The sequence below is a fragment of the Girardinichthys multiradiatus genome, chromosome 4, assembly GCF_021462225.1.
Source record: "Girardinichthys multiradiatus isolate DD_20200921_A chromosome 4, DD_fGirMul_XY1, whole genome shotgun sequence".
Lineage (NCBI taxonomy): Eukaryota > Metazoa > Chordata > Actinopteri > Cyprinodontiformes > Goodeidae > Girardinichthys > Girardinichthys multiradiatus.
Genome location: NC_061797.1, coordinates 25365655 through 25386846, shown reverse-complemented (window position 1 = coordinate 25386846; position 21192 = coordinate 25365655). Strand labels below are relative to the sequence as shown.

At 38.6% G+C, this 21192-nt stretch overlaps 1 protein-coding gene across 1 annotated transcript in view; it reads right to left on the bottom strand.

Moving 5' to 3' along the window:
* The window catches only part of plekha7b (pleckstrin homology domain containing, family A member 7b), a 91159-nt gene extending 77336 nt beyond the window's left edge, over positions 1-13823 (bottom strand). The window contains exons 1-3 of the mRNA XM_047363421.1: positions 13556-13823; positions 13364-13440; positions 13195-13252 (exon numbers count right to left, since the gene is read on the bottom strand). Of these exons, the coding sequence (XP_047219377.1) occupies positions 13195-13252; positions 13364-13440; positions 13556-13638 (218 nt within the window). The 5' untranslated portion in view covers positions 13639-13823. The remainder of the gene's footprint in view (positions 1-13194; positions 13253-13363; positions 13441-13555) is intronic.
* Between the last annotated feature and the right edge of the window lie 7369 nt (positions 13824-21192).

Sequence of the window (21192 nt, the reverse complement as noted above, 5' to 3'; positions counted from 1 at the left end):
GTGGGTGTGATTGTGGAGATATCAGCTGAATTTAGACGTTTTCCAAACATTAATTTCATACGCTGTCCTGTGAAGTGCTGGATACTGAGAACTTTCTTCCTGTTAACTTCTACATTTGCACCTCATATTAGCAATATACACATCCACTTGAACATATTTATACATTACAACCGATAGCCTTATCTTTAAAACTGCCAAAGAGTCAAATGCATCAATACTAGCAAAGAATGAATGCAAATTCTTAAAGTGACAGTGCATAAACATCTAACTACTGTTAGAAACAAAAAATGACTAAACACCAAAGAAATATTAATAGCATGTAAATAAAATGAAAAGACACTGAATGTACAAAATATTTTAAATGCAGCATAGAAATAAACAGAACATGACTGTAGTAAGTTGACAGTGAACTGGCTAGCTTCTGTGTGTATGGCAGAGCAGCTAAACGAGCCATGTACCACTATCTTCAGCCACTTTCATTCCAAAGCTATCAGAAACATACATACTCCTAGTAAAATTATGGAATCCTTTCTAAGTACACGGTAGTACTCACCAGTCAACGGCGAACCTAAGAAGACAGCATCCATTTCTTTTCTTCTGTCTGTATCTGTCCCAGACAAAAAGCAGTGTTTCTTTCAGCTTGCTTTATGCATTTAAAGTGAATCAGCTTGATGAGTGTGCTGGAAAGGCCACAGAGAGGAGTGTCAGAGAGAAGGAGATCTGCTGTTTCAGCTCTATCTCCCTCTTAACTCTCAACAACACTGGGATACTCCAACACTTACGGAACCCAGCTCTACCTAGCTAGTAGGAAAAGGAATGAAATGACAACAGAGGCTGGCAACATAGGAAAACGGGAAGGACCCAACCTCCAACCGTCTCCGGCTACCATAGATGAGTAGTAATCACTTCGCTGTGCTGTCCAGAAGTGCTGACCTTGGTCTCTGACTGCAACCAGAGCCCTCTGATTCACCTCGAGTCAACTTTATCAGATCCCACCCAGACAGCCAGCAGGAACGAGGGATGAAGGATGGAGAGAATAGCTGAGTGGCAGCTCGAGCTGCTGGAAGGACAGCTCAATAATCCACCGACAGACATATAGATAAGAGCAGAGGGCTGGATGAAGGTGGTGTAGGTCGATTCCACAGACAGCCTAGTCATCATTCATACCTCACCCACTCACTTTTACTGCTGCCACCCTTATTTCTGTTTATTATGAGGACTTTCCGCTTACACCTAATGAAAACACAACGTTTAGGGTTAGGTTATTATTATTATTTCCCAACTAATTATATTTTCAATTCTCATTTTCAAATGAAGAGACATTATTATTTATCTGAGTCAATCAATATAGCAACGCCAGTTAACCAAGTTCAAGACAGATCTGGCCAGCTATATCTTACCTAATTGATATTTAGCAATAATGTACTGTCACTTAAACTGGATATTAGACCACTCCATGGTGAAGGCCCCAAATATTTTGTGGACTTATTTCAGACCCTGTCCTCTTCCTGGCTACTTAGATTATCTAACCAGATGCTGCTGGTGATTGGTCACTAAAATAACTTACTTATATCAATTCATTTGCTTACATTTATGCCCAAATGTTTTTATACTCCTAGAAGATTTTGATTTCTAATTATTTTTCCTAAACCAAACAGATTATTTGTGAAAGAGAATGAGGCAAGAGTCCCTCAAAAAATAAAACAATGTAAAGTGACCTTTAAATTTGAAAAAATAAAACAAAAATAATCTGTTTTTATTTAGATATTATTAAAAGATGGCATGTTGGAAATTATTTAGACCCTTCTCAATAATCAATGAAAAAAACCTGTATTGACATTACAGCACACAAACTTATCTTATATATGCTGACCATCTTTTTTATGTTTCTGCTGCTGGTTTGATGGTTTATCCTTTGATGATGGCCTCCTTGCCATCACCCTAATTGGACTCTTTCATCACCCAGGCTGAAGTCACCGAGGTGGTTAAAAAGCTCCGCGGTGGCAAGGCTTCGGGGGTGGATGAGATCCGCCCTGAGTACCTCAAGTCTCTGGATGTTGTAGGGCTGTCATGGTTGACATGCCTCTTCAACATTGCGTGGCGGTCGGGGACAGAGCTTCTGGACTGGCAGACTGGGGTGGTGGTCCCCCTTCATAAGAAGGGGGACCGGAGGGTGTGTTCCAACTACAAGGGGATCACACTCCTCAGCCTCCCTGGTAAGGCCTATGCCAGGGTATTGGAGAGGAGAGTCCAGCCGATAGTGGAACCCCGGCTTCAGGAGGACCAGTGTGGTTTTCGTCCCGGCCGTGGAACACTGGACCAGCTCTATACCCTCTACAGGGTGCTCGAGGGTTCATGGGAGTTTGCCCAACCGGTTCACATGTGTTTTGTGGACCTGGAGAAGGCATTCGACTGTGTCCCTCGTGATGCCCTGTGGGGGGTGCTCCAGGTGTATGGAATCGGGGGCCCTTTATTAGGGGCCATCCGGTCCCTGTACTAGCAGAGCAGGAGTTTGGTCCGCATTGCCGGCACTAAGTCGGACCTGTTCCCGGTGCATGTTGGACTCTGGCAGGGCTGCCCTTTGTCACCGGTCCTGTTCATAACTTTTATGGACAGGATTTCTAGACGCAGCCAAGGGCCGGAGGGGGTCTGGTTTGGGGACCAGTGGATTTTGTCTCTTCTTTTTGCGGATGACGTGGTCCTGCTGGCCCCATCTAGCCAAGACCTACAGAATCCACTGGGGCGGTTCGCAGCCGAGTGTGAAGCGGCTGGGATGAGGATCAGCTCCTCCAAGTCCGAGGCCATGGTACTCGACCGGAAAAGGGTGGCTTGTCCTCTTCAGGTTGGAGGGGAGATCCTGCCTCAAGTGGAGGAGTTTAAGTATCTCGGGGTCTTGTTCACAAGTGAGGGAAGAATGGAGCGGGAGATCGACAGACGGATCGGTGCGGCTGCCACAGTAATGGGGGCGCTGTGCCGGTTCGTTGTGGTGAAGAGAGAGCTGAGCCGAAAAGCAAAGCTCTCGATTTACCGGTCGGTCTACGTTCCTACCCTCACCTATGGCCATGAACTTTGGGTCATGACCGAAAGAACGAGATCCCGGATACAAGCGGCTGAAATGAGCTTCCTCCGTAGGGTGGCCGGGCACTCCCTTAGAGATAAGGTGAGGAGCTCGGCCATCCGGGAGGGGCTCAGAGTAGAGCTGCTGCTCCTCCACATCGAGAGGAGCCAGTTGAGGTGGCTCGGGCATCTATACCGGATGCCTCCTGGACGCCTTCCTCCCGAGGTGTTCCAGGCACGTCCCACCGGGAGGGGGCCCAGGGGACGGCCCAGGACACGCTGGAGGGACTATGTCTCTCAGCTGGCCTGGGAACGCCTTGGGATCCCCCTGGAGGAGGTGTCTGGAGAGAGGGACGTCTGGGCGTCTCTGCTGAGTCTGCTGCCCCCGCGACCCGGTCCCGGATAAGCGGAAGACGACGAGTACTAGTACGAGTACTAAGAGATATACTTTAGAAATTAGTAATTTGTCATGAAAGTATGAAGTAAACACTCAACAGCATGGTCTATAGGCTACAACATAAAAAGTGCCACACCTCTCTCATGCACAACTCCACAGCATTTAGCTGGTCCTAAGACACAGGAAATACTCTGTCAATAAAAATATATTTAAATAAGTTTTTAAAATGTAGAACCAACAATGTGCCAATAATAATAGTGTTAATAATATTGTTATACAAACTGTGTGCCGCTGACAAATAACAACAGCAACAAAGATGTGTGTCAGAATGAGGAGCAATAAGAGAAGGGCTGTGTATTTGAAAAGAAAATTATATTGGATAGCTTCACAAGGAATAACACAGCTGTGTGGTCAGTGTGTTCAATAATGCTCCAGAGAGTGAAATTGCCTTTGACCAGCAAATGTGTGCTGACTTGCATTGGCCAATACATTGTATTCATTTATCTTATTCACACTCAATATTCCTGTTATAACGACAGCAATATGCAATCAAATTAAGAGAGAGGCATTTTTGGAGAATATACATTCTGTTAATTAGCTGCTAAATATACGGTTTTGAAGTGATGACACTGTTTTAACATTAGTGAACGTACAAAGGCTATGAACTGCAGCATTTAATCTTTAGGAAGATTTACTGGCAGATATGCAATCTATTGTTTGCATCTCTGCTTTAATCTGTTTAGAAGTGCACAAAAATAAATGGTGTTTTCATTCTGTAAGCATTCAAATCAGCATCTTATATCAGGAGGTGTTGCAAGTCCATGTCCCTCCAGCTCACTGCTGCATTTGTATTCTAACCCAGGGTCATCTTACATTTCCTTCATAAATAAACACATATTTCTTTCACACTTTACTTTGGTGGGGCTAAGGGGAGTATTTCACTTGGTTGCAGTCTGCCATTTGGCAGCTAGAGGTCACTATAGACTACACACACTTTAAGAAATATATCTGGAAAATATGAAAATAACAATTACTGACAAAAACTATATTTTTTCAGGTTAATAAGATGGCAGAACAACATTAGCATCTACAACAAAGCATTATTTTCAATGATGAATAGAGAAAACAAGCTTGTTAATGATGTTTATATCCACAGTTCAGCACAAGTTGTATATTTCTAACATTTAGGGAAGTTTGCCCTGCAGGACACATGTCAGCCAGATTCTAGCCAAAGATAGAATTTTGGAAAATAAGAATTAAACATAGTTTAACAATGTTTCTTTTTACCCAGAAATGTGTGTTTGTCACTCTTTGTTATACTGTAAAAAAATTGAATAATTTATAATATATCACATAACTTATTTTAATCTTCAAAAATATGGTATTACCATAGCTGTGAGGTTGAACGGCTCCCTGTGCTTTACTTTTATTTTTTCAGAGTAAACGTTGGACCACAATCTGGACAATGTGCTGTGCATGAGTCCTCTCTTCTTTACACCTTCTTGAATCTGTCACAGCTCCTCAATATTAAGACAGAAATGTGTTGCAGTAGTGAACACTCAACAGAACCTGGGTTCAACTCCATTGGTCATTTATCCTTTTTGATGTTTCACATGCACTCCCACAGACCAGAGGCCCTGAAGGTATCTGAATAAGTTATTCTTGAAGGATAAATATCAGTTTCAGTGCTGGATGGCTTTCTGTTCAACTGGGGCGACCCTCTACAGAGAAAAGCTTGAAGGAAAGACATGTTTATTATTATTGATGTAGATGCAACAACCAGGCTTTTTCTGGTCGATACTGAATTCCGGTTTTCTTGAAGGTCTCACCTGCTGGAACCAATTTTGACCAATTACAATTTTGTTTTATACAGACTAAAACACATCAAAATGAAAAAAATAAATGTATGCCGTAGATTCTCTGACAGAGGTAGTAGTTTGACTCTCCCAATTTATGAATTACAGCAAATGTTCCTAACCAAACATTTTTTAGCAAACTTGAAAATAGTGCATCATTGCCCATACAGGCCTAAAATGGTGGGAGTTCTTAATTTTTATGCTTTCAATGAACGGTGGAAAAAAAAATTCCGGTATTTGACCCACAATTCATCGTTACGGAAAATATTCCACCACTAATCTTTGCCTAGTCGATTGGTACATTACTAGTTATTATTTTAGGCCTAAACCTCTCTCTCTCTCTCTCTATATATATATATATATATATATATATATATATATATATATATATATATAAGTGGGTATTTGATACATTGTGTGATTCTCTCCGCACTGTATGTGTGTGTGTATATTTTTCAGTTTAATGATGAATGATCAAAAAGCATTGATCTATTGTTATTGAGAATTTCAATACTGTTTCTATGCTGAATAGAAAAAGTACAGTGCATTCCTCCAGATAAGATTCTTCTCTGTGAAAACCAGTGCACTGGAAAATTTCTCAAAAACAGTTTTCTCACTTTTAATCATCTTTCTATGGCATATCATTTTTAATAGAAGCATGAAATGCCTCACAAAAAGATCCTGATATGCTGAATTTGTCATTTTTTGATGCCATCAATCTGACACTTTTTCTTTTTTCCCATCCTTATGGGCAGAAGAGAGAAGAGTAAGACCTGCTTTATTCTGCAGTGGCTCCAATCCCACTAAGGTTCTGACAAAATGCGGCAGAAAAACCTGCTGTCTAAAAGCTATGAAGGAAAGATTAAACAAACAGTTTATGAAAGGTAACTGAAACATCTTAGGTGCTAAGGTTGGTTCTTAGGCAACAGACTGACATATTGCAAAAACTAAAACTAAATAAATATCTTTCTATATATTTAATACATGTTGCAATTTGTTTATGTTTTGTCTAGAGCTGATTCAGATTTGTTACATAAATTATTTCCATGCAAAACATTGTAACACTGATGCAAACACTAATTTTAAACTAAGCTTGAAACTACTTTGGAAACGTCAGTAATCCAGTTACCTTCCCTCAGTCTGCCTTTTCTCTTCCTCCAAACTGTCAGGCTGCACATCTGTCTCATCGTCGCCCGATTTGATCGCAAAACCCCGAGGCAGGCAACTGCAGCAGCAGGTCCCCATCCTGGCTCGGGTATCTCCCCAGTTCTGTCTCCGCTCTGACTCCTGCTGCTCCACCTCTGACTATCTTAACCTGCCTTAGCCATACAGACACAGACTGACTCATCAAAAATAATGTATGTCACCACACAGAGCGCACATCAGGCCCACAGCTCTTAACATAGTAATTAATTGCCGGTTCCTAGGTTAAATAAGTCATGACAAGGCCTGACGGAAAGCCTCCTGCCTATCCACACTTCCACTGTACCAGACACTAAATCTGCTCTTTGTTTTCCCTTTTTGAAGGCCTGAACAGGACACTGCATTATTTAAGCTTTATAATAACTCACTCTGGACATGACATCAACAAGACATCACTGTTTGTTAACCAATGTGACCTCCAGAGGGAGGGTTCGTGGTGCCTCACAAACAAAAAGGCACAAAGAGGTCGTTAAATGTGATGCATTATGAGGATTTGATGGAAGACATTAGGAGATAATGATCAATAAAAACAATAGAGAAAAAATGTGGGGGGTTTTTTACAGCCAGACAGGATGTCACTCCTTTCCTGAATGTGAGATCCAAGACTTTGTACCTGCTGCTTAAAATATTATCCTGAATATTATCCGAAATCGCTAAATATGTTGCGTTTTTTCTGTTAATCATCTTTACCTGGTATTACAACAGACAACACTACATGCACTGGAACTGTAGTATTTAAAATGTAACAGACTGGGGGATAGCTTAAAAAACTCAAAATATGAAAACACAAACTCATCTGCGACTACAACAATTCACTTGCTGTCACCTAACATGTCAAATGCTAAAAATTTTTTTCCGAAGGCTCTCTATTGTGCAACTTTACACATTCGATGTCACAATTGCAGCATATTGACTACAAACAACAAATGAAATCCCTTAGGAACTGTCCTTCGCAGTTTGCAAAGGTAAAAGGGAAGTAATGTTAAATGGCTGCCATAAGCTATTTATTGTAAGCTAACTCTGAAATTAATATTTCAGATGACATTAGCATTTCAAATCAATGAGATATAACCTGCTATTCCCATACACGGTATTAATTAAATGTTAGCTAACATGATAGAGTTAGTTAACTAACATGTTATTGCCAAAATTTTCAGTTATGGTAGCATTGTATGCTAATAACACAATACAAACACTATTGCCATAGTTTAGTTGGCGTGTGATTCAAAGTAAAAAGCTTCCTTTTATGCTCAAGATATATATTTGGACAAAAAAATCTAAACAAAATTCACTATTAAAAAGAGAAGTCCCCTTTATTTTCTTCCAAAAAATGACTTACAAATCAAAACAATGTCTTAAATCAAAATCAGCTTTATTGTCAGGTTTGTGCACACAAACAAGGAATTTGAGTCCGGTACACTTTGCTCTCAGTGAAGACAGAAAACAAGAGATCAAAGCACCAAGGCTGCCATCAGCTGCGCCATTTCGGATGAGTTAAATAATTTGTTAAATAATCTAATAGAACAACATCTGTTTATTTTGGTTTTGCCACTTGTAATTATAATAAAATCTCAATTTATCTCAAACAATTTTTAATTAGTTTCTGTTTTGTGTGGATTAATCCAGTCCAGGTATTACCAGTGCAAGTATTTTAAATTTTCAAACAATCAAACGCAGTCAGGCTGATACGAAACAGTAAAAAGACCTGTTAGTAGGTAGCACGGTGGTTACAAGCAAATTTTAGGTCAAAAACAGAATGTCTAATAGGAGAGCAAACCTGAACACCTGTACTGTATAAATATGCAATTAATAGTTTCGCACTGGAAAACACAGGCTAGAAAACTTGTCTGCGTTAATTATTAGGTGAAACATTTGTTATAAGGCACACCATTAGCCAAGTGGCTTAACCATAACCTCCAATATCAACCTATAGGTAACATCTGAATAAATCTAAAAGCACAGTGTACTAATAGCTATCAGGTTTCACCTCATACTGATCCTTTGCCTGTCTGTGTTCGGCACACGGGCTTCCCATTATTGGTATCCCATGATGTGTTTTCATTTATTCTTCATTGCTAGCCATATCGCACTCAGCTAACACTTTCAAACAACTTCCCTCTAAACCAAAGTCTTTCACACACACATGATGTCACCTTTACTATCCACATCTGATGCAGTTTTACAATTTTTAAGTTTTTAGTTTTTAGTAAAACATGTAATAGTTTGTTGATTAAGTTTAAAGTCAAAATCTGATGCTTTAAATGACTATTGTGATCTCTAGAAGGTTTCTGCTGCATCTCACTCTAAACAAAATGCCCTGGAGCAACCCCCCTGCCTTTTCACAAAGGACAGAAGGAGCATTTGGTAGCTCGGTTTAAAAGCGATGCCTGTAAAAGCATCTACTGGTACAAATGCCTTCAGAATGAGGCTACAGAAACACAACAAAACAGTTTGCTCACTTTCGAGGTGTGTAGTTCGAGCCGATTATCAAAGATTCAATATGAACAATATGGAACAGTAGAGAACACATTTTCTTGACTGAGCATTAAGATCTCCTTAAAGTTACATATAGTATCTCTCCATATAATACAATCAGAATTAAATGAATTATTTTTTAAGGGGAACAGACAACGTTAGGGGTAGTTTTTCACATCAGATCTGCCAGTGATGTTTTGACCATAGCAATGAGGCATAAATTTGATGTGTTTGCAAGAAAAGAAAGCTTCATTAAGGCAGCGTGGAAATAACTGGCCTTTAGGGATACTTGGCTTTATTTTCATTGCATTTAAAAAGCTCTGCTTCAAAACTCCCAAAACATCTGATGGCTAATTAACTCCCACTGTCCTGAATAAAACAGTCAACTATTTCAAAAATGCAAGCAGAACCTGAATACATAATAAGCTGTGGGACAAGAGGAAGATAAATAGTCATTAAAAATCTTGAGCAACAATATGAAATATTGACGGAGGTTTTTGCATGTGATTAGTAAACAGAGTTTGGGTTGGGAAGTTCTTTTTTTGTGGTGTGAGAATAGTGTGAGTTTTGGTGTGGATATCAAGCACTCCCTTCTAGATTGTCCCACATCATTGTGAGCCCATTCAACAATGTGAACTGTGTCCTCAACAGGATGCCATTGTACCTCAGTAGGGTCTTTTTTTCCTCTGGGAGCTATAGAATTGCACATTTCATATCTTTGGTGAGTGTGGGCAATGTGGTGGAAAGGAAACCCAACTGAACTCACTTTCTCCAGCTTTTACCTGGAAATTATTTTAGACAGTTATTTATTCCTTTGCACAAGTTAATTAAATGGATTTTCCTCTGTGGTCTGAACATTGGTCCTGACAGCTATTTTCCTAGAAAAAAAGGCTTTAAGTAGTATGGTTCTTTAGCCCCCTACAGGATAATTTATTGCATCTGTTTCATCTTTAAATGTTTGGCTTGTTCTTCCTCCTTCTGCTTATTTCTGTTGATCTGTGCCAATCAGACTAAAAGACCTCAACGGACAGACCTGCAGCCCAAACCTCTTTCCTCTCTGATTTTAGAAGATGATTTTCAAAATGGGTCAGTTCCTCTGAGGTTCGCCAAAAGGAAGACAGCTACACACAGTCTATTTCAATCTGCTACCAAACAGGCAATGTTTCTTTTCCATTTTTAAGTTTCATCAGTTTGCAAATATCACTACATCAAAAGTGCCCCAAGCTAAACCAAAAAACATATTCTGGGATGACCTAAACCTGCAATTAACCACAACACCGATAAGCATTAATCAGGCAGCAATGGCCTGCAGGCGGACCGACCCGCAGCGAGGTCTGAGGAGATGCGAGTCCTGCCACCGTCAAAGTGCACGAACAATGCTTCCTTTGTGCCTCTGCTCTAAACTCCACCATCAACACACCACCATGTCTACAGACTGTTGTCAAGGCAGCAGCATTTGGACCTCAGTACTTGAGTTTGTTGTTGTATACCTCCTGGACCGCTCAGTAATAGAAAGAAAAGCAGGACGGACATCCTGTTTGTATTGTACAGTTTACTTGTTTTAAGCAAAGCACCTGTTTCGTTACAAAATAACTTCCAATTGTTTGTTTCAGTCAAATGAAACTTGCAATCTTTTTAAGTGCCTAAACAGGGTCCAAGTTTAAGTTGTCCTTTCCAAATCTTTGAAATAATACAATTGTTGGTTTAAAAAGCTGTGCAGCTCAAGCCATCTTTACTGTACTCTCAGTACTTTCTGCCAATAATCTTGGCCTGACAGTACAACCAACAGCTTCCTTTAGTCCAAAGCAGTTCAGATATTCCTGCTGTGTTGACTGTTTTTAATCTATTCTGCCAAAACCAACTCATGTCTTCAACAAGGGGCAGTAATAAATTACTAGGACTGTGTAGCCACAGTTGGAATAAAAAATTAGGGCTGTTGAGCATAATAAGCAAATACTGCAACCAATCTATCTATCTTTAAAAAGATCAAATAATGTTTCTACCTGAAACTCACCAAAATTATAGTTCAGTTTTTAGTTTTCTCAGTTCATTAGTTAATTGGCTAATCTATATGGGAAGTCATATTTAATACATTTGTTTAGAAATTAGAAAAAACAGAAAGACATTGGCAACACATAAGGGTATATTTGCAGTGGAATTGTTTATTTAAAAACAAAATAGCAGACATAGAAAAAATAATTTGATTGTGATCTGAACACATTGACAAAACAGCAGCTTGTGTTCCAAACCAGAAGCTTTCTAAAGAGCTAAATGGGCAACAAGTCACTGATTTCAAAGCTTTGAGAGTTAGGATGCCATATATCACACAGCTTCACAAGCGCATTGTTCTCGGAGAAAACGTAGGCAAATAAAGAAGTACAATGAGGGTTTTTATTCTTTCCACAATGCGTGACAGCAGCAACAAATTTATTATCTTACACCATTTTCTGTGTTTTTCAGAGTTGGGCTTTGAAATGTCTTTCGTTGTCTTAAATGACCTTACAATTTGCTCTTCAATGTTCTATCAACTTTACAAACTGGTACATGCTGTGTCACCTAACAAATGCTCCTAATTAGTGGCAATTAACCTCAGAAAGACTGCAGCTCTGTGGACGTAAAACTGTAAATACAGGTCCTCTGTCTGGAACAAATGGGGCAAACTAAGAGGACAACGACAAGCTACTATGATGAGATTCATTGTGTTGAATAATGATACAGATTACAATACTGACAACAGTGGAGCATGGTGGTGGCAGGATTATGCTAAAAGGAATTTTTTTTTCTAGAAGAGACATGGAAGTTGGTAAGAACTGATGCAAAGACATATTGAATTAAAGACCAGGCAGTCCTGGGAAAACAAACTGATACAAAATCCAAGAAACTTAAGACTATGTTTTCTTTTCAGCAGGACAAAGACCCTAAACAAACATCCAAAGCTACAATAGAATGGTTTAGATCAAAACATTTTCGTGTTTTAGAATGGCCTAGTCAAATTCCAAGCCTGAATGAAATTGTTAATATTTCCCAAGACTTGAAAATTGATGTTTACTGATGCTCCCTATTCAACCCTCTAAGCTTGAGGAATAAAGCAAAGATGAATCGGCATCAATCTGTTGTTGTTATTGCAATGAAAGAGGGTTCTACAAAGCTAAAAAGTATTGGCTGAATACAAATGCAAGCCATTTTTCAGGGTTTTATTGGTATAAAAAAATAAAAAATAAATAACATTTATAATATTCCTCCTCCTCACATTAAAGCACCACTTTGTATTGGTCTTTTTTTAAAAATCAGAATAAAACATATTAACATTGGTGGTTGTGATGTGAAAAAATTTAGGAAAGAGGTATAAGTAGTTTACAAATAGTTTGTCCTGTTCTCCATCAGAGGAACCAGAATCCAAAAATCGAGAGGACATGCTCCAGTATATGCTGACTTAACCTTTATAAAAACAAAAAAATGTATCTGTCCTGTTCAGAGCCAGTCAATGGGACAGAAACATATCTACCGTACACACACTTACATCTACAGAACAGACATACCAACAAATGAGCCCCCCCAACCAAGATTTGAACCGAGGACCTTTCTGATCTGAGACAACACTTAACACCAAGCTACCATGCACCCTAAACAGGAATAATGAAGTTCCAAAGTAGGAAATATGTGAAAATTTGACGTAAAAGAAACCACATAGTCCTGCCTGTGTGTGACTTTGAAAATTTAGTGTTCCCTCCCTTCAGTAATGCAATCATCCCATACATCACTGTCACCACATGGTCACACCCCTCTCCCATAACCTTTACAGTCTTTCACTCACTGCCACACACACACACACACACACACTCACAGAATGAGGCTGCAGACCGATCTAATGGAGAGAGAGAGAGGGAGAGTGGAGGTCCTGCATGGAGGATGTGAGGAGAATTTTAATAGCTTTCAGCCTGTCCTGCAAAGCCTTTGCTACTTTCCTCTCCCAGTGCAAAGATAATTGGTTTCACCTATCAAATGGGATCCCTGTGTTAATCCATGTGTCTTCGTGTTTTTATTTCATGTGCCTTGCAGGTTACATGCAGCTCCTGAGATAGAGTGTCTACAACCTTAAAACAGATCCAGCGTGTTGCAAAGCAGCAGAAACCCCTATTCCACATGAATCAAGCGATCTAGGGGAAAACGCATGGCAAAAAAAAAAAAAAAAAAAAGCACACTCACTTGATGAAGTAACTGGCTCCTTCTTCCGTGAAGCCCTCTTCCCATCCCCTCGGCAAATCTACAACACAAACAACAGCACACTGAAGCGGACCCACCACAGTCAGAAAACACGCTGCAACAACAGTGTCCCGCCGGGAATCCCGCAAATCAGATCATTTCTGCAGCCTACCTGAACGTATCATGTGTCCCGAGTTAACAGGTTCGCCGGTGCGCGGATGTAGCCAAGTGGTGCTACGAGTTTTATCGCTGCAAGAAAGACACCTGTTACTGAAGGGTAATAAAAGCAAAGAGCCCAAACAGACTTCCACGGGGAGGGTTAAAATGCCCCCTAAAGTAGGGTTAAGGACCCAGAGCCGCTCACTTAATAAAGAAGACCCGTCCATCTCTGCAAACTCCGTACGACCAGTGGTCAGGTAGGGTGTCCCGCCCGAGAGGTGCCGCCATGATCCCTCTTCTCTGGCTCGGCTAGTGCCCCCCTCTCTCCCCGCTCCGCAGACTTTTTCCATGGAGCCCAGATAATCCCACCGCCAGGGCAGCGTGGGTTTTAAAGGGGAAGAATACCAAAAAAAGTAAGCAACACACTCCCACCAGCCAAGAGCGCTGTCTTCCCAGCAGCCCGCTACCACAAAGCAGAGGTCTGGTGGAAGATTAAAGTAGATGTTCACACAGAATAATAAATTCATCTGAGTTAGAGGCGGGGAATGATTGTTGAACACAATATCTTGCGAAAGTACCAAAACCCCTTGTGCTGTTGTTCCATTACAACAACGAACTTTAATGTATTTTCTCAGGGTTTTATGTGGTACACCCAACACAAAGTAGCGCGTAATTGGGACGTGGAAGGAAAATGATGTATTGTTTACAAAAAAAAAAACCAAAAAAAATCTGAAAAGTGTGGCGTGCATATGTATTTATCCCCCCTGAGTCAAAGCTTGGGTGAACCACCTTTTATTGCAATTGCAGCTCTCTTTTGGGGTATGCCTCTACTAGTTGTTGCACATAAAGAATGATTTTTGTTGTTGTTGCCTGTTCTTTCTTGTAAAATAGGTCAAACTGTCACAGGTTGGATGGAAAATATGTGTATTTTCAAGACTTGCCAAATACTCTCAATTAGATTTATGTCTGGTTCATTCTAATACACAAATAGGCTTTAATCAATTTTTTGGAGCCTCTTCCATGATTGCTCTGTATTTTATATCCACCCATCTTCCCATCAGCTCTGCATCTTCTCCATCTCTGCTTAAGAAAAGCATTCCCACAACATGCCGCAACCACATTTAGTTTGTTAGTTTTCCAGCACACAGTGTTTTGCATGATGAACTCCAACAAGCTTGGTTTTCAGTACTATGTATGAAGATAATAGCTTTATCACACATAAATTATGTGAAGCAACAATTATTTTGTCAGGTGTTAGGGGCCATTAAAACCAAAACAAACCATAACACCAAAGTCATTTACAAGAAAGACAATACAATGTCTCTTCTCAGTATACAAGGCACTTAAAAACAAGGAAAAAGGGGGTTCAGAAAAGTAATCATTATTTAAGACTAAAAGGTCTACGCAGCTGGCTTGAAGTAATTCTTCAAAGACAGCCACAACCAAGAAAGAAAAATAGGGGTCAACTTTAAATTCCAGTCAGCTTTTATAATCCTTCAAAAAGGAATGTTTTAAAAACCTCACAGGTCAGATAACAGAGGAGAAATTGTTGCAGAGGACTATAACCAAAACAAGGGTGGATGGCCTGCCATGTGTAATTTTTTAAAGTAATAATACTTGAGGAGATACTTCAGATTTTATAAAGTGAGGTGCTGTTGTGTGATATGAGTAGACAGTATCTTATGTCCAGGAGGCAACTCTCTTTGATGAAACAAATAATATTATAGTCTGACTTCTGTCATTCATGCTCAAAAACATTATATAGTATCATCCAAATGATATTTTAGAAATATCTACCTTCATCATTTCTGTCAGTGTGCCCTAGGGCAGCTGTGGCTACATTGTAGCTCACCACTGTAAGCGTCTGAATGTATGTATGAATGGGTGAATAACTGATTGTAGTGTAAAGTGCTTAGGGGTCTGTGAGGACTTTAAAGTAGTATTCGCATAAACAACTCTGACATGTTTGGGACTGTAGTTGTTCTGATCTGTCTACAATCACTGTAAAAAGAAAGCACACCCTCTGCCACTTAAAGGGGTGTAACATATACATGATCAGTTCTTTACCAGGCTGTAAAATCATTGAAATCTAATGTCAAATGTACACAACTATAAACTGCAGATTCACTTTAATTCAACTTCTATTTGATTTGTTAAGGTGCAGGTACATCTAGAAAATGTAGAATATCATGAAAAAGTTTAATATTTTTGGTCACTCATTTCAAAAAGTGAAAAGAGCATTTAGAGGCTCATGAAACCTCTGCAGGTGTTTTGAGTTAATTAGCTGATTAGATTGCCGCACCATGAGTTTCCTTTTTTTTTAACTTTTTCACAATATTCTAATTTTCACTTAATTTTGGGTTTGTATTTTCTGTAAGTCATAATAATCAAAATCACAACTAACAAAAGCGTGAAATATTTCACTCTATGTGTTATGAAGCCATGTGATTTTTCACTTTCTGAAATCAGTTACAAAAAAAGGAACATTTTCTAAATATTCTAGTTTTCTGAGCACACCAATTCACAAAGAGGCACTTTAGAAGACAAGCAGATTCAATGTATTTACAGAAATACACAGTCCATTCAATCCAACCATCATACAGATTAAAAGTCAGTTACATATGTTCCCATTCAATTACAGTTATAATTGTTGTATAGTTCAGTTTTTTATGCTGATAGGTAAGGACGACTCACTGACTCTGGACGCTTGAACATGCAGGTGGCCTTAGTGGAAAGGAATGACTTCCTTTTAACAGAAGGAAACCTCCATCACAACCCAACTCAGTGTGAGCAGCCAGTCTGTCTGTCTGTCTGTCTGTCTGTCTGTCTGTCTGTCTGTCTGTCTGTCTGTCTGTCTGTCTGTCTGTCTGTCTGTCTATCTATCTATCTATCTATCTATCTATCTATCTATCTATCTATCTATCTATCTATCTATCTATCTATCTATCTATCTATCTATCTATCTATCTATCTATCTATCTATCTATCTATCTATCTATCTATCTATCTACGCACAGGTGACCTGATGAAACTGTTTAACCTGCATCTGCTGTATGTTTGCTAAAAATTAATGTCAGTGGGATGATAGGATGGTTTTATTCTTCCAATCACTGATATCATTATGTCTTCCCCTCCTTTTAAAAGAGTTGTTTTTTCTAAGTTGACACAGTGTGGCATATAACACAAATACTTGATGCACACGTTCAGAATACAGATCTGTCAGCAAGAAAGCCGACAGATCTGAATGCAGGATCTAACTGGATACAGCATATGGTCCCGTCTCCAGATCTTGTTACCCAATCAGCTGACATGGTTGTGTGGAGTCAGGAGCATCTCATCTATAGCAAATATTTAGTAAAAACATGTTCTCCTTGTCTTTTCTGTAAAATGTTTGTTCTTGCAGTTGTATAGAAAACATAGTTTACCAGCTTCAAGCCACCTCAGCTGCAGTCATGCTTTAAGGACAGAAGACTTGTCTGACCATGACACATTAAAATACTGCTTACACTGCATCAAACAAGCCTGGCCAGTTTATCGCTTCTGTCAATAAATTGCACCCTAGGTCCGGGATGGCAGCATTCAATGTCAAGGTAGTGTTGTCACAAGCATTTTTTTACTGAGGACCAAGAGACGGGGCAAAGTGTTACATCATCATAAAAAGTTTTTTTACAGGAACTATAACTGTATTACTCATGACTGTAATCAATAAATAATAATTGAACTGTCAGTGTTAACAAGAGTTGAAATGATTCCTAACCACTGAGTTTGATGGGTTTTCTATGGGTTGTGGATTCTATTAATCTTTGAGTGTCTACTGAGGGGAAAATGGGGTCAGAAAAGAGATCAAGAAACATATGTCAACATAATAAATGTTTGATTTTTGATTTTCTTTTATGCTGGTTTTGCTGAAATGCTAGAGTGGTTTAGAGCTCTGTTCCTCAAAGAAAACAAGAGATTAAACATTTCTTTGGGTGCATGTGTGAAAACCAGCTCACTGGAAACATTTTAAGTAGCATCTGAATCAAGAAAAAACTAAGAATATTATGATTGTATGTGCCAGCTCTACAGCTCTAACTTAACTAAGGGATAAATAAATCAAAGCAGAAACAAATATATGTTTTTTTATGAAGAGGGTTGGTTAATTAAAGCTAATTGTGCTTTCATGATCTAAATCAGGTGCATCTCAAAGAATCAGAATGTATTATAAATTTAAGAAAACAATTTATTTCAGTAAATCATTTCAAAAAGTGAAAATTATAAATTACATAGATTTAACACACAAAAAAAAAAGATGTATTCAAATAATTAATTCCTGGTAATTTTAAAGATTATAGCTTCCAGCTAATGAAAACCCCAAATATATTTTTTCTGAAAATTAGATCATATAAGACCAATTAATAGAGATTAATTTAAAGAATGTTGGCCTACTGAAAAGTATTTCTATAAACTGTCTAGTATATGCAATCAACACTTCATTGGGTCTCCTCTTGCATGAATTACTGCATCAGTGCAGCGTGGCAAGGAGGCGATCAGCTTGTGGTTATGTGGAGGTGTAATGGAAGCTCAGGTTGCTCATCTGCATTGTTGGGTCTGCTGTCTCTCATCTTCCTCCTGCCAATGCTTCATAGATTCTCTATAAGGGTTTAGGTCAGATGAGTTGGATGGCCAATGAATTATATCATGGTCATTTATTCCTGGTGAACAGGAGATATTTTTCCTCCACTCAACTTTCCATTGACATGCTTAGATGCATAGCTTTGTGAAAAGCCACCTTCTTTAGCAAAGATCTTTTGTGGCTGTGAATTCAGCAGTCTTCCCCATGATTGTGTATGGTCATGACATAAGATTTCTATTAAATAATTTAAAATATATTCTTTTTTTGCATTGGTCTTGTGTAATATTCTATTTTGTAGATTAACTTAATTTGGGGTTTTCACTAGCTAAAATCCATAATCAAATATTCACAAATAAAAGCTCAAAATATATCACCGTGTACGTTATTAATCTATAGAATGCATATATGAGTTTAACTTTTTGAATTGAGTTACTGAAGTGAATTATTTTTTATGATATTCCAATTTATAGAGATGAATCTGTATTTTCATTTTAATAGAATTAACAAATTTAATCCCAGCTGCGAACGCTGAGACATCCCAGACCATGCCACAGATAATATGATACACACGTATTTGCAACATAATTTCATAATCAGCCATATCTTGTAAACCAAAGGGTAAATTATGAAGTGTATTTCTAATACGACACAACATCAGAGCAGCACCGCATCAGTGCAGCAGACTGGATAAGAAAATGTACTGCATCTTAGTGATGCAGCATTTTGCATTGTTACAGTGGGTCAATTTAAAAACAGTAAACATTTGCATGAATGAAAAACCTTTTAATTAAATTGAATCTGAACTAATCAGTATTACTCTCTTGTTTACACAATTTGGCTTTATATCCCTCAGGTTGTCTGCAACATAAAGGGTAGTAGCAGGACTGTTATAATGTACATACTGCAGCGTAATCATGTCATTGCTGTACTCAGTTGCTGTTGTTTGACCTTGTTATGATTTATCATCGTTTTACCATACAGACTTCCATTTATACATACTAATCTACTCACAGAAAACGCACATACACACACGCACACAAACACACACACACACACACACACGTGGTTGCTGCACAGTACGGTGCAGATCTGCAGTGGATTCTCTGCTGCTGAAATCTGCCTCTCGGCTGCCAGAGGTTCACAATGCAGCAAGGTGACTCAGTGTTATTGTCTTCCCCTCAGAGAGCCTCTTCCCGCTGAATCACAGCTTGATGAAGGTGCTGAGCAGAAAAAGGGAAGAAAAAAAAGATTTTTTATTCTGACTTTGTAATGTTCTTCAGCTTGTTTGGTTCCTAATCTATCTGGCATTAGTCCTCATCGAAAATCATTACCGTCTTCTCTGAAGATGGGTACGTTCAAAGTGTCCCTTAATGTCAACACTGTAAGAAATACTCTCCAAATGAAAGAGTCTTACTGAGCTTATAAATTAAAAGTCCAAGTGTAATATTTTACCAGCAATTTCCTTTTTTTGGTCTGCAGCACATTTAATCAACATATAGCTGCTGATAAAAAAAATTGCTGATCAGCCCCATTCTCTATAGAGCTTCCTCTCATTTCCAATTTGGTTATGATCTTGAGACATTGATTAATTACCTCCTGGCTCACTGTACTATTACACTGATATCTACAGGGCAGGGATGTTATATTTAGTCATAAGCTCACTCATACAAAGAGAAGCTAGATTTATTATATTGCTGTACCTGCCAAGGCTCATAAATAGTATTTCCGATTAATTTTTTTACGTCGGCAATCATTTTTGTAGAAAGATAATGTTTATAAAACTGAGTGCCAGGTTTTATCTGAGCCATTCCAGCCATCTGTTGCTAGATGGTGCAAGGGAAAGAGGGCACCACAATTTCATTTGCCACAAAATAAATGTAATATGACATTCCATGGTTGTAGTTAGGCTCTTTTAATTGAACAATTGGAGTAAGTATGAGAAAAATAAACCACTGTTTTGATTTACAGAAAGATTTTATTCAGTTTTTAGCACAGCAAAACTTAGATATCACTTTTATCCCATGTTTTTAGAATAGTTTAAAGAATATAGAGTCTGGTAAATTAAGTACAACTCCGCCCTCTTCTGGAGATATGATTTACTTACATCTGAAGGATTACTGTATCTATCCACTCGTTTTCACTACCCGCTTATCCTTGCAGAGAAGGCTGTGGGGGACGGACAGAGGGTGATGGTGCCTATTTCCTGCGGTCATTAGGCGACAGGTTCATCCTGAAACTGCACACTTAAAAAACATATATTTTCCTATATATATTATTCTTGATTCTATGCAATTAAAGATAAGTTGGAGACAATAAACGATAGTTTCTTACAATACCAAAATCTGATAACAAACTCCAACCAACTGATTACCAGGCCAAGATATACAAACTCAAGTCTAGTCATTGTAAAAACATTTAGAAAAATGTATAAATGCACAAAATGTTTATCTTCAGACCAGTGTCTATACTTTCATTTGCCAGGTGATGACAGCACTGTGAGGTCTGCTGATCTGTAAGCAGAGCCACAAGGGTTCATGTCAGGTTTCTCCATGAGGTCACTAAGCAGGACTACAATGAGAGGTGGACTTGGACCCATTAATCACAGAGTGCTGCTTCTAAGGCTGAGTAAAAGCTTGGACTGCAATGCAGTTTGCGGGATTCTGCACACAAAAGTTATTTTTGGAACAACAAAGCAAATTATGCATTTTGCAACACTCACACTTTGGAAATGTCCTCATGACCCTAAAACCTGATTTAAAAAAGTTCTGAATCTAAATCCATCATTTTCATTTGCATCATGTTTTATACAACCTCAGTCATATTTAGTTACCAGGCTACCATCCAGAAAATTTTTTTTTACAAACAACAGGGTATCTGAAGAAATCTGTTCATTATTTAACTAAGACACTAGTGTGATATTTGAATAAGCAGTATCCTGATCAATATTATCATTTACAACATTTGAGACTTTTGGAAGAAGCTAGAAAAAAATATAACCTAATAAAACATGATAAAAAACATTAGACAAAGACAACACAAATACAAAATGCAGTTTTTAAATTAAAGTTTTTATTATTAAGGAAGAAAAAAAAAATCCAACCCTTAAACAAAACTGTGGTTTATTACACCGGATTTCACTTTCTTTCAGTCCTGTTTTTTGCCACATCTGTTCTCAATCAACAAATCACTTAAATAGGACCTGCCTGACAAAGTGAAGAAGACCACAA